A 14,492-nucleotide genomic window follows, 5' to 3' on the forward strand; every position below is an offset into this window, starting at 1 on the left:
CCATGTTACATGTTGTGTTTGTACTGCATCTGGCAAATGAAGAGGAAACCAGCCAGTCCTCCATTTTTGACTGGGAAGACAGACTTCTGCCTCGTTTTAGCCTTGATCTCTTTCTGCAGGGGTGTCCTGGGGGCTCCCACAGCTTCTCCAATACTCTGAGAACCAGAGTGAGCTCTAGAGAGTTGAGGACAGGCAGCTGACATCTGAGCTGAGCCACAGAATGTTGAGTCAGAAGCCCCATCTCTGCTCCTCCATGGCCCCCACTCTAGGCCCTGCCTCAACCCCAGCTTCCTCCTCACCGCGTACGCGACCCTCTGTAGCCTGCCTGTAGCTAGGACCTGTTTTCCAGCTGTTCCTGGGGTCTAGGATCCGGCAGCAGCTGGGCCCAGACACAGTGGGAGGTAAACGGCTCCTCCAAGCTGCTGCTGCTGAGCTACAAAACTTACTGCCAGAGTCGGGAGGCTTGCATCTGGGCTTCATTACCCCCCCCCCCCCCCCCCCCACACCAAGGCCCACAGAGGGTGGGGAGAGGCCGGCCAGGGAGAGGGCCAGAGCTGGCAGGCCTCAGAACAGCACTAGGGGCGGATCCAGAAGGGAAGAGGTGGGTGAGTGTGTGGAGTGTGGTGGGGGTCACACCAGGGCTGCAATCTAGAAAAAACAAAACAAAACAAAACACCAAACCCAAAACTAAAACAAAACAAAACAAAAACAACCAAACAGCAGGCTACATGGAGGGGGTGAGTGGATGTAAGGAACCCACATCTAAGAGTTGAGCCCCCATGCTGGCACTGCCTGTCTGCCTGCTGCCCACAGTCTTCCTGATACTCCTTCCTGAATCCTCAGTCCCACCGAGAAACAGGGACAGGGGGCCACTTTTTAATTTGACAGATGGAGAGTTTAGAAGGGAAAAAGCAGAGGCGACCCACCCAAAATACCACCCCAGCTGTGCAGGGGGCATGCAGAGAGCCCTGCCCAGACTGTGGGCTCTTTTTTTCCACAGAAATTGCCTAACCCCACCTGGCAGAGCTTTTCCAGAACTCAAACCAGGCAGGCAAAGAAAGATGCAGAAGCCACTGGAGCCCTCCCAGCAGATGTCATATAAGGCAATAGGTTCCAGCACAGTGTTCAGGCCAGGCCAGGCCAGTGTTGGTCTCAGTCCCGTCGACCTCCAAGGGGCCTCTGTAAGACCAGGACACTGGATCGGCAGGCACACAGAGGCACCCAAGGCACTAGGAAATTAGGAAACAATGTTCTTTTCTAAACTTAGGGCAGAGGATTCAGGAACTTTGCTGTCTGGGTAATTCTCATAAGGGACTGAAGCCTGCAGGAGCATCCAGGAAGGCAGTGTATACCACTACCACGGGGATGTTGTTAGGACAAAGACACAGGCCAGGGCAGCATACCACCCTCCACCCCCCACACCCCCCTGCTGTCTTCACTCCCTCAGAAGGGAACCAGGCCCTGCTGAGGCTGAACTGCCCTAAAAGGCTACCAGGCATCTGGCCAAAGGCGTAAGCTGCCTTTTCCAATGTGTCCAGGGCAGCCCAGGATGCAGCAGCCTTGGCCTGTTGCTCTATGGAAATGCTGCCTGACATATTGCTGCATGGTGTCTGGCATTGCCTACATCTCCAGGGCTACAAACACCTGTCAGATCACTGGCTCCTTGGTCCCTGATGGGAATCATCTTTTTCTGTTTTTGTCTTTGCTTTTTCAAGGCCTTTTGATCCCTTTGAATTCCCTCTCCTGTATGCAAGGTGTGAGACAGAGGTTCAGGTTTGTTTGTTTTTTTTTTTTGAGACAGGTTTTCTCTGTGTAGCCCTGGCTGTCCTGGAACTTACTCTGTAGACCAGGCTGGCCCCGAACTCAATGATCCACCTGCCTCTGCCTCCTGAGTGCTGGGATTAAAGGCGTGCACCACACTGCCCTGTGAGAATTATCTTGAATGTAAGTGTGTGCTCCCCAGGCAGGAAGAACCAGGGTTTGGGCTCAGCAGTTTGTGGACCCTTTCCTAACGCTTCCTGCCTGCATCTGCAAGCCAGAGCCACCACGCAGTCTGGTTATCCACTTGTGTTGAACAATCACATGGGGGAGGTGGAGGGGAGGAGGAGGAGAGGAGAAGGAGGAGGCGGTGGCATGCACAGTGTGTACTGAAAGAGAGGGATATAGTGACCATTGATCTAGGCACCAGATGGCCACACAGCAAGATGAGGCTACAACCACTCACATCACCGGGGAGCTGTTCTCCAAGATGTGTGTGAGCCCAGGAACCTGCTGCACGGCCCCATTTCCAGCAGTGTTCAGAAACAGTAAGATGAAAAAAATCACTAGGAAAGTGGTTTCCTTTGCAGAAGGAATGACTGGAGGGTCCTAAGGGGATTTCTGGGGACCAGGTGACATTCTGTCCAGATGCTGAGTGGTAGGTAGTTCACAGATGGCAAACTCAAGATCCTCTGCAAGTCCTTGAGCATTCACCTATGTATGATACATGTCCTTTTCTTCATGCATAAGTAAACAAAGTGGCACCTATATGCAATGCACACCTAAGCAAAGCCATGCTAACCTGACCTCTTGTTTCCTGCTCCTGGCCTCATATTCATCATTTAAAGCTGTGGCCCTTCCCTCAACGTGGTCATTTCTGTCACAGAAGTGCAACATCTGCCTGCCAAGCTGGTCCAGTCCATTCATTGAATAGACAAAGGAAGTTCTTCCTACATTTTGCCAAAAATCTGCCCTTCTGGGACTCTGACCAGGCTTCTAGAGTCTGTGCTCTGGGAGCCGTCTGGTGGGTAGAGCCGTCCCCATCCTTGAAAGCCTTTGCTGTACTCAGATGGCTGTTTCCCACAGGCCCAACACCTCACTTTTCCATCTGTTTGACCATTGTGTCCCTGGAAGGCGCTGGGCTGTCTGTGTTCCTTGTTGAGTAAGCCACTCTGCTCAGGAACCCAAGACTGGTGCTCAGTCTCTCGGGGCTCAAAGCAGGCAGCTGACTGAACCCAAGTCTTTGTCTTTTTCTTTTTTTCACGTCTTCCTGTCAAACAATTTCTCAGACCCTGTTCTTAATGGTGCAGCAGGGGCCTCTCTTTCCAACTCAGCCCTTCATTATGGTCGGCTGAGATCTTCTGGAATCTTCAATTTGCTGTCGGTTATATTCATGTTGTATATGAATCTAACCATTGTTCCACTAATCGCCTCATTCAAGACACTGGTTCTGCTCCTTCCAGATGACCCTTTAGTAAAGGTCGTGAACTAGGTGGCCACAGGAGGCTGCAGTGCAGGTGGACTCATCAGCTTGTGTTTCTATGTTGTCCCCAGGATGTGATGACAGCTTTATCAAACACCCCAGGAAGCTCCAGATAAGCATTCCATGGTCCCTCCAGAAGCTTGTGCAGTAGGATTTGTTCTAAGGACGCCTAGACACCAGGGTGTCCTCTTCTAAGCATATACTCACCCACCATTCCTGGGAATGATGTCAAGGGGGTTTGCCTCTCAGAACCTCCCAATGAAGGGCCAGGGCACCCCACCTCCACATCTCCCAGCATGAACACACACACACACACACACACACACTCACTCCTGTGCGGGAGAGCAGAGGAGGTGATTCACTCCACACTGTCGGAGCTGTCATGTGTCACTTCTACCCTGAGACTCAGCTCCCTCCAACCACTTGATTCCATATATAAAACATTCTTCTCTCCACAAAGAAGACAGGAGTGAATAGGAGGGCTGAAGTGCTGACGTTGCACTATGGCCCCCAAACAGCACTCCTGCGCAGGGGCAGCCCTCCTGCGTAGTTCTGTCTCGGACCCAGGCTACTCGCTTTGCTCTGTGCTCGACTTTCCAGTTCCTTCCCTGCCTTCCTAACCTAAGGACACGGGAGAACAGGGCTGACCCGCAGGGGTCCAGGAGCCTGCCCTAGCCAGACACCTCCCCTGTGCCCTTCCTGCCTTATCTGCACAAAGGTCTCCCAGCTGCCAGAGCCACCTTGCCTTTAGAATCTGCAGCTCCACACTCCACTGCTCCTGTGTGCCCTGAGGTGCTGCTCAAGTAGCAAGAGGCATGCTCACCCAGCCGCAGAGAGCAAACACTGGGGGTCCTTCTCATTTCCCTAGCTCAAGGCTCAACAAAGCCAGCTAACTGGTACCCCACCCCCACCAAGGTGTGAGGAATATCAGTCTGAGTCAGTCAGTCAGTCAGTCAGTCAGGTGAAGAGCAGGGGGAAGGGAGCTTCTCCAGGAAACTTAGAAGCAGATGCTCAGCATGAGTTCAGATGGCTGCAAAATTTTAGGATATGGCAGATATGTGGGAGTGCATGGGGATATGGCAGATATGTGGGAGTGCATGGGGGATATGGCAGATATGTGGGAGTGCATTGGGGGATGGCAGATATGTGGGAGTGCATGGGGATATGGTAGATATGTGGGAGTGCATGGGGGGGATGGCAGATATGTGGGAGTGCATGGGGGGATGGCAGATATGTGGGAGTGCATGGGGGATATGGCAGATATGTGGGAGTGCATGGGGGGATGGCAGATATGTGGGAGTGCATGGGGGGATGGCAGATATGTGGGAGTGCATGGGGGGATGGCAGACATGTGGGAGTGCATGGGGATATGGCAGACATGTGGGAGTGCATGGGGGATATGGTAGATATGTGGGAGTGCATGGGGGGATGGCAGATATGTGGGAGTGCATGGGGATATGGTAGATATGTGGGAGTGCATGGGGGGTGTGGGGGGCACAGATAAGAGTTTGGGAGAGGAGGTATGGAACAGTAAGCACAAAGGCCCTGGATCATTAGGCTGGGCTGCTTGGATGATATACCAAGGGTAAGGATTTTTTTAAAAAATTATGTATATGTGTTAGGCCTGCATTTATGTATGTGCACCACACGTGTGCTTAGTTCTTAGAGGTCAGAATATCTCTGATACTGATACTGGAGTTACCGATGGCTGTGAGCTGCCATGTGGGTGCTGGGACACCAAACCTAGGTCCCTCTGGGAGAGCAGCAACTGGTTTTAACTGCTGGGCCCATGCCCTCTGAAAGGATTTTCAGCGAAGGAGGGATGTAAAGTCACATTCCTGCAGAGTGGCGGATGGATTATACTCCAGAGCATGAAAACGACAGCCAGATTCTCCAGGAGAACTGTAGGGTGCTGGAGTACAGCCTTAGCCAGACAAGACACACTATCAGGATCTAGAATTAGGGGTCTGGTGGGAAGGAAAGAGGTGAAGTGGGAGGGGCGGGAGGAGAGACACTGTTGTGTGGTGGGAGTGGAGAAGCTCCTTAACATCCTAGGAATCTGCTGAGAGCCTAGGGAAGGCTGACCAGCCACTACACTACAGAGTGGAAGCCTGCAGGGGTCAGGGGCTCCATTTCATGAGGCCACTTGGTTTTAGGGCAGGTAAATGAATAACAAAATAAAAACAGAAAGGAAAGGCAACATGACTCCTCCTTAGGTGTGGTGGAGGAGAAGGCTGATTGTAGATATGTGGGAAAGCACAGCCAGAGGCAGACATATCTGGGAGAGTCCAGAGTGGTCATGACCAGACTGAGTTTTGCCATCTGAGGAGATGAGGAGGGGAGAAAGGGCAGCCAGGTGCAGCAGCCAGGAGGCCAGAGTAGATGAGAAAAGGCCAGGCAACCAACATGACTGGCGTATATAGAGAAGGGAAGGCCAGACTCTGGGCTGCAGAGTTCAGGGTAGGGGTGGGGTAGGCCAGCCAGGAGGACCCTGTAACAGGAGCGACTGCAGGGCGCAGCGAGAACCTGGCAGCCAATGTCTGCTTTATGTGGTAAACAGGCAGCTCAGTGTTTGTCCCAGGTTTGAAACCTAACAGTAAGGCTAAAGCGGAAGTCGGGAGGGTTGAACAGTGGGCAAGAGGAACAGGAACTGACCTAGAACCTGCACGCTATGTGGACTGGGAGCAGCGGAGGTGGGTCCTCTGGTCCTGCGGCAGACAATTAGCAGGAGCCCAGACAGGAGGAGGAGGGTCCCTGGAAAGCTCCCGGGCACCTGCACACACCCCTGCTTTGATCCCAATATTCAAACAGCCTCCAGGCTGCCTGCATTTCTTCATCTGCTAACTCCTTCGGGATCAAGGAGACTGAACTTCCTTGGTTGCTCACTTCAAACTGAAACGATGCAGAGAGGATATGGGGGAAGGAGGATCCAGACAACAGACAATAGGCAGCAGTGGTCCAAAGAAGAACCTGGCTCAGGAATGGCCTGGATGGGACTGCTATCCCTAGGGTCCCTTCCTCAGGAGCGTCCAATTGGTTTAGCTTGGATCTAACCCCCCTGCCCCGCAACACACCTAGACAGGGTTTCTCTGTGTAGCTCTGGCTGTCCCTGGTTCTGTGGCTTGCATGCAGTCTGATTATTCTTTGTTTTACATCTAGAATCCACTTATGAGTGAGTACATACCACGTTTGTCCTTCTGGGTTTGGGTTACCTCACTCAGGATGACATTTTCTAGTTCCATCCATTTGCCTGCAAATTTCATGCTGTCATTGTTTTTCTCTGCTGAGTAGTACTCCATTGTGTGTATGTACCACATTTTCTTAATCCATTCTTCAGTTGATGGGCATCTAGGTTGTTTCCAGGTTCTGGCTATCACGAATACTGCTGCTATGAACATAGTTGAGCTTGTATCTTTGTGGTATGATTGAGCATTCCTTGGGTATATGCCCAAAAGTGGTATGGCTGGGTCTTGAGGTAGATTGATTCCCAATTTTCTAAGAAACTGCCAGACTGATTTCCACAGTGGTTGTACAAGTTTGCACTCCCACCAACAGTGGAGGAGTGTTCCCTTTGCTCCGCTTCCTCTCCAACATAGACTGTCATTAGTGTTTTTGATCATAGCCATTCTGACAGGTGTAATGTGGTATCTCAGAGTCGTTTTGATTTGCATTTATCTGATGACTAAGGATGTTGAGCATTTCCTTAAATGTCTTTCAGCCATTTGAGATTCTTCTTTTGAGAATTCTGTTTAGCTCTTTAGCCCATTTTTTAATTGGATTGTTCAGTATTTTGATGTCTAGTTTCTTGAGTTCTTTATATACTGTGGAGTTCAATTCTCTGTCAGAGGTGGGGTTGGTGAAGGTCTTTTCCCATTCTGTCTTTTTGTCTTATTGACTGTGTCTTTTACCCTATACAAGCTTTTCAGTTTCAAGAGGTCCCATTTATTAATTGTTGTGCTCAGTGTCTGTGCTGCTGGTGTTATATTTAGGAAGTGATCTCCTGTGCCAATGAGTTCAAGAGTACTTCCTACTTTCTCTTCTATCAAGTTCAGTGTAACTGGATTTATGTTGAGGTCTTTAATCCACGTGGACTTGAGTTTTGTGCATGGTGACAGATATGGATCTATTTGACATCCAGTTATGCCAGCACCATTTGTTGAAGATACTTTCTTTTTTCCATTGTATAGTTTTGCCTAGCCTCTTTTCTATCTTTCTTGGTTTTTTGTTTGTTTGTTTGTTTTTTGAGACAGGATATGTAGCCCTGGCTAGCCTGGTATTCACTCTATAGACCAGGTTAGCCTCAAACTTCCCATCACTACTTCCCCAATGCTGGAATTAAAAGCATGTGCCTCCAGCTCCTGGCCAAGTTTATTTTGTACTATGTGTATGTCTGTGTGTGGACTTGTGTACAGTGCAGGTGCTTCAGAGTCAACATACTCCTGGAGCTGAGTTACAGGTGGTTGAGATGCGAGTTCTGGGACCTGAAGGCAGGTCCTCTGCAAGTGTCTGAGCTCTTAACTATGGAGCCATCTCTCCAGCGCAAGATTGCACATTTTAAAGTCTACTCGATTCTGCTATATGGCCTTCCTGACGAGGCATGGAGCAAATGTGCACACTGTGAACCTGAGAGAGGGGCCTGTCTCCTCACATCTTGTCAACATGGGTGAGATGCTTCTTTTAGCTCTGTGCTGGTCTGCCAGGGGAAGAGCTCTGGGTCATTGTCAGGGTGGGTTTTGTGACATGTTTTAGTAAGCCTTCATCCACACCTCCATTGGACCAGGCAGTCTAAGTGGGTCTTGTTTCTCCCTCTCCTCTGAAGGCCACAGTGCAGCAGCATGTCTAGGATGTTTAGTAAACAGTCACAGACAGTGAAGGAGGCAGGTCCCTAGAGCCTGGAAACATTTATATTCAGCAGAGAAATGCGCCCATGCCCTCCTTCATCTTCCTGATGGGGCTCCTTCCAGTGGCAGCAGGGGTTGCCTCCGCACATGAGCACACACTAGAGTCCCTAGCTGAAGGCAGAACAGTGTGCTGTTCTTTTCAACAATTCTGTGGCCCATCCAGGCGGGTTCACCTTCCCCATGCTGATATCCCTTCAAGAACGCCCTCTTCCCATTAGCCCCACTTCAGGTGCTTGCTTTGCAATTTTTTTCATCTTCCATGGTTAAGTTGGGTGCTTCCATATACTATGGAGTGTCCTCTGAAGTCTTGATCAAGGCAGGAGTGCTGAATGCACCACACGAATCCATGGACGTGGACGTCAGTGGGAGTTCTTGCTTTGTCCTTAACCAATCAAGCAGATTCAGAGTGTGACAACTTCTTGTACAACAACCCTTCTTCCTGGGGCCAGTCTGGGCACTGAGCCCAGTGAGGCTGCCCCCAGCAAGGGCAGAGCCAGGCAGCCAGCAAGCGCCTGTGTTACCACCATTGCTGCTCCAACTAAAGACCCACAGCAAGATGTGAGAAAGAAGGAGAAGCTCTTTATGAGCCAATATGGAAGGACTGCCAAACGTACATACCTCAAAGAGTGTGCAGGGAGCCATGCACACACAAGAGTGGAAGAACCTGCAGGGAGCTGTGCACACACAGGAGTGAAGAACCTGCAGGGAGCTGTGCACACACAGGAGTGAAGAACCTGCAGGGAGCTGTGCACACACAGGAGTGAAGAACCTGCAGGGAGCTGTGCACACATGGGCACTGAGACTAGAGGTGGCAGGTGGCGTGTGTCTGGGACATGTTATTCCTTCCACTCACTCCTTGGTATCTTCTAAACTTGGTGCTACTTAAACGCTCTATTTAGAAAATAAGTAAAATAACATTTCTTTAAAAAATACTATTATTATTATTGTATGTGAATACACGTGTGCCCACATATGCATATAGAATCCAGAGATCAACTTTGGATATCTTCCTCAATTGCTCTTTGCCTTATATTTAGAGAAAAGTTCTCTGTTTTATTAGGTTTCTATTGCTGTGATAGACCAAAAGCAACTTGGGGAAGGAAAGGTTTATTTCAGCTTCTAAATCATAGTCTGTCATGAAGGCAGTCATGGCAGGCACTCAGGCAGAAACCTGGAGGCACTAACTAAAGCGGAGACCATGGTGAACACTGCTTACCTACTTGCTATCCAGGTTTGCTCAGCAGGCTCTCTTGTACCATCCAGGTCCACCTGCCCAGGGGTGGTATTGCCCACAGTGCACTGGGCCCACCTATATATGTCATCAATTAAGAAAATGCTGCACAGACCTGCCTACAGGCCAATCTCACGGGGGCATTTTCTCAACTGAGGTTCCTCTTCCCAGGTGAGTCTAGCCTGTGTCAAGTTGACAAAAATCTAACCAGGACAGTCTGACAGAATCTGGAGCTTGACAGTTTGGCTAGCTAGGCTGACTGGGCAAACACCTGAGACCCTCCTGCCTCTGTTTCTGCCTCCCAGTGCTGAGATTACAGCTGTTGTGTGTGGCCACACCCGATTTTTACACGAGTGCTGGATATCCAAACTCAGGTTCTCATGATTGTACAGCAAGACTTTACCTGCTGAACCATCTCTTCACTCAGCCCCCCCTTCCCCTCCCTTCCCTTTTTCCCTCCTCTTCTTTTGACACAGTCTCACAATATAGTTTAGATTGGCCTGGAATTCATTATGGAGCTCAAGCTACCTTTCCAATTCAAGAGTCCTCTGCCTCAACCTCTCCAGCACTCAGATTATAGGCCACTATGCCTGTCTTTTTTGGGGGGTGGGGTGGGCAAGATCTCACTATGTAGGTTGGGTTTACCTTGAACTCAAGATCTTTTTGCCTTAGCCTCCGGAGAGCTGGGATAACAGGGGTCTGCCACCATGGCCAGCTGATCTAAATGAATAACATCCATCCAAATGAGAAACCCTCTTCCACAGCGAAACTTGTGGCCTAGGGCATTCTGTTGACACATCTGTCTGAATACAGGTGAAGGGTGTCCCACCGTAGTTACCGTCATTCAAGAGGCACTTGTCATAGGCCTAGGAATACAGAGAGAAGCTACAAAGACACTGATTCCCCAGATAAGCCTAAAGCATGGCTGGAAGAATGAGCTCACTCATGGATTTGGATATGACAACACCACCTTCAAGTCTCTCGGGAAATGATGGATTATTAATGTAAAAAATTGGCATTGCATCCACACTTCTTTTCAGGGGTGGGGGTGGGGGAATTCCAGTTAGATCTGTCTCATATATAGGAAAAGCAGATTCTGAGTGGAATTAAGAGATATTGGGCTCCAAAGTACACAAAAAGAATTTACTATAATCAGTACTGAAAGAAAATAGTTCTTTTCCTCCTCCTCCTCCTCTCCTCCTCCTTCTTCCTTTTTTGGTTTCTCAAGACAGAGTTTCTCTGTGTGACAGCTCTGGCTGTCCTGGAACTCTCTTTGTAGACCAGGCTGGCCACAAACTCACAGAGATCCGCCTGCCTCTGCCTCCAGAGTGCTGGGATTAAAGGTGTGCACCACCACCACCTGGCTGCAAATAGCTCTTTAAGTGTGTGTGGTTTTAGATAAGGCCTTCCTATTCAAGATGCAAAGATTACATCATACAGAAGTCCCAGGTAGTGTTCTGCACTGTTCACACCATGTTCCTGCCAATCTAAGTCTGTCCTACAACTCTGTCATTGAGGGACTGAAGGATCAGCTCATCAAGAGGACACTTGATCTAAACAGGGTCATGCTCTAGCTTTGATCCCTAGAAATAGACCACCCCAATTATTGAAAAAACAAAAGCAAAAGCCACTTTACTGAAAGAAACTACAAATACACACACACACACACACACACACACACACACACACACACTTACAGGCTGGGCATGGTTGTCCACACCTGCCATCTCAGCCAGCACTCAGGAGGCTGAGGCAAGTTCTAGGCCAGCCTGAGATACATTGCAAGATCTTGTCTCAAAGAACAAAGTGATAACAAAAAATGTTTTAAAACGCCCAGGAAGATGATCACTGGGTAAAAGTACTTACCGCCAAGCCTGGTGACTTGAATTTGATCCTTGGGTCCCACATGGGGAAAGGAGAGAGCCGTCTCCCATAAGTTGTCCTCTGATTTTGAAAACCACATGCTGTGGCATGCATGAATTTATTTACACAGATACATAAAATAAGTAAATGTAACAAAAATTAAAAACAGGGCTGGAGAGATGGCTCGGAAGTTAAGAACACTTGCTGTTCTTGCAGAGGACCTGGGTTTGAGTCCCAGTACTCAAAAGACAACTCAGCAATTGTCTTTAATTCCAGTTCCATGGGATCCAATGCCCTCTTCTGGCCTCCTGGAGCACCAGGCACACACATGCAGGCAAAAACACCCATACACATAAAATAAAACTAAATTTGTCTGTTTGCTTGTTTTTGTTTTTGTTTTTTCAAGACAGGGTCCCTCTGTGTAGCTCTGGCTGTCCTGGAATTGGCTTTGTAGACCAGGCTGGCTTTGAACTCACAGAGATCTGCTTGCCTCTGCCTCCCAAGTGCTGGGATTAGAGGCGTGTGTCACTACTGCCCAGCAAAATTAAATTTAAAAAAATAAAAAAAAACACCTTTCAAGTAAGGACAATTTACAACCTTAGGAGAATACACTGTAACAAATATGGTAAGTGACATGTAAATCAATTCAGTTAGTAAGAAGATAAATTACCTGATAGAAAAACAGGTAAGGAATACCAGAAGGAATTCACCGCACGGGTGCCACACATAGCCAACAGAGGTGAAAAGCTGCTCCATCTCATTGGCAGTCAGGGAGGTGAAAATTAAAAACACAGGATGACATTTTCTACTCCTCAGATTGACTACAACTTAAAATTGAAATGGAGGACATGCAGTGTTAGTGTGTGGAGGGCATTCATCTTTATAACTGCTTAGCAGCTTTAGCCACTGGTCCACCTCTCTCTGCTGGTGTCAGTCAGGCTGAGAGGGGGAGCTAAGGCAGCCTCTGCTACCTTCCAGGTATCCTGGGGGAAATCAAATGGGGGTGGGATGAGGTGGGGGAGTGATTGTTTTAAAATGACCCAGACAGCTCAGTGGTGTTCATGAAGTTGACACAAAGATGCAGCCAACAATAAGGATTTAGAATTCTGAAGGCAGCGAGCACAGGTGTAAGTGTGAAAGGTGTGAAGGGAGAAGCCTCTGGGTAATCATCTCCAGCCTGCAATCTGGAGCGCATGTGCTGTGGGGACGATGGCGGGGATCCCAGGAGCCTGGGCTGAGTGGAGCAGGTGCATCCTGGGGTATGGACAGAGTTTCCCTGTCTGGCCTGGGCAGAGAACAGCCTGAAGAGGAACCCAGTGGAGCTATGACTGACCGACCAAGTCAGTCCCAGTACGCTTGCCTGATGGGCCCTGGGGTGTGAGGTGGCCTCAAGCCCCAAAGAAGTGACTCTTGGGAGGCCATAGGGGAACACCCACAAAGTGCAACTGTCAAGTGCCTATTCAGGATGGGGGTGAGAAGGGAGGAGCATCAAGGGCACAGGCAGGGCACTCCTCGTGGCTGCGAGCAGAAGGAATGAGGAGACGAGAAGAGACAAAGCCATCCAGCCGACAGGTCTCTTCTCCGGGGCTTGTTTGCCCACTTCATTCACCATTCCAAAGGATCTCACACCACGCCAGCAGCCTGCCAGGCCCGGGCTGAGATTTGGGGCGATATATACGGCAGTGCGCAGTGATCCTGACAAGGCACCTGCTCTGGAGGTGCCTTGGAGGGAAGAGAGTCCAAACAATGAATAAATAGTAAGAGAATCTGGCGGAGAAATGCTGTGTGGAAAATAAAATGGTGATGAATTAGGAGTTGGGGCGGGTGGTGGGAAGAGAAGAGAAGGGTGAGCAGCTGATGTCTGACAAAGAAAACCCAGCAACCAAAGGCAGGGAGGGAGCCCCAAAGAAAGAAGGCGGGCACTGCAGGCTGAGGCTAATTGCATAAGACAGTGTTTTGCTAATAAGATCATGTTAAGAAAATGAGGCCTTTTTCATTTGTAAAGAACTCATTAGTGAATTCTATTTTTAGTTCTTCCTCAGAGAGTTTAAAAACTAGGCAAACATTTGTTTGTTGGGACTGGGGGGGAAGATTCTAGGTCCTTGAAGGACCCCATGGGGATGAGCATCAGGGGAGGAGGCAGAGGGGTTGAGAAGCACGCACCTGCCCCGGGGCGTCGCGTCCAGAAAGAACTGCACGAGAGCTGACAGGTTGTGGTGGTGATCCGAGACCCAGCTGAGGGCACAGCACAGGGGCTGGAGCTGTGAGGACAGAGGCACCGGGTGGGCTCCTGGAGGAAGCTGCCATCACCTCTGCCCTGCTACCTGGCGTACTTAGGGGAGCAAAGGGGATTATGAGGGACCCCTGAAGAAGCTGCAAGTGGTGCTCTCCCCATCTAGGGTATGCTAGGGACAGTAGTCTGCAGTGGCAGAGCCCAGGCTAAGATACCTTTCCAGGCCACTCTTGGATGTTTTCCAGTAGGAGGAGCAGGAGTTGCTGGAGGTCAGTCTTGGGCAGCAGGCGCAACCCTACATCCAGGCCTGCACGACAGAGCAGCTCCATCAGGCCCAAGATGTTGGCATCTGTGTAGGACCTCGGCTGGACTATGAAACACAGGATCAGGAACTGGAAGGAGAGAGAAACAGGATGGGGCAGGGGGACACAAAATGAGGGAAGGGGCTGTGGGACTAGACCCTGGAGACCAGCAGGGCACCTGTTCTGTGAACCTCTTTGGCCATGCTGGCAGTCACAGGTGGACTGCAGGCTTTCTGTAGCATGGGTGCCAGGGCCACCATTGAGCCTACAGTGGTGCTGAGCTGGTTCACTATAGGCACCTGGTGATGCTACCCAACCAAACTGCGTAGTAGGTCTGGGTTGCACCCCAATGCTTTGGGGAGAGAGAGGAAAGGAAAGTTTGGCTCACCTTATAGATGTAGCTCAGTTTAATGTCCAAGGCCACTTCCTGGGGAGGATCCTGTGGTTCCCAGCAGCCCAGGCTGGCCTCACCCTCAAGCACTCTGACATAAAACAGAAACAATATCAGTCAGTATACATGGCAGGGAGTGATAGAGGAGGTATACAAGGAGAAAGAGGCAGAGCCAGTGGAACAGAGAATGCTCAGAGGACCCATTGTCCAAGGCCACTGTTGATGTGTGTCCTGTCATCGTTGGCTATGACAGACCTTCCCCTTACCCCAAATAGAGGCTTAAAAACATTTATTATGGCCGGGCAGTAGTGATGTACACTTTTAATCCCA

The 14,492-nt window shown here is 49.8% G+C and overlaps 1 protein-coding gene across 2 annotated transcripts in view; it reads right to left on the minus strand.

The window, feature by feature from the left end:
• Fam178b (family with sequence similarity 178 member B) overlaps positions 1–14,492 on the minus strand; it is a 112,576-nt gene that overhangs the window by 27,339 nt on the left and 70,745 nt on the right. For both annotated transcript variants that reach the window (XM_036168325.1, XM_036168324.1), the window contains 3 exons: positions 14,160–14,253; positions 13,685–13,861; positions 13,400–13,497 (listed from right to left, as the gene is read on the minus strand). In XM_036168325.1, coding sequence (XP_036024218.1) covers positions 13,400–13,497; positions 13,685–13,861; positions 14,160–14,253 — 369 coding nt within the window. The remainder of the gene's footprint in view (positions 1–13,399; positions 13,498–13,684; positions 13,862–14,159; positions 14,254–14,492) is intronic.

This window comes from Onychomys torridus, chromosome 18, assembly GCF_903995425.1.
Source record: "Onychomys torridus chromosome 18, mOncTor1.1, whole genome shotgun sequence".
NCBI classification, from domain to species: Eukaryota; Metazoa; Chordata; class Mammalia; order Rodentia; family Cricetidae; genus Onychomys; species Onychomys torridus.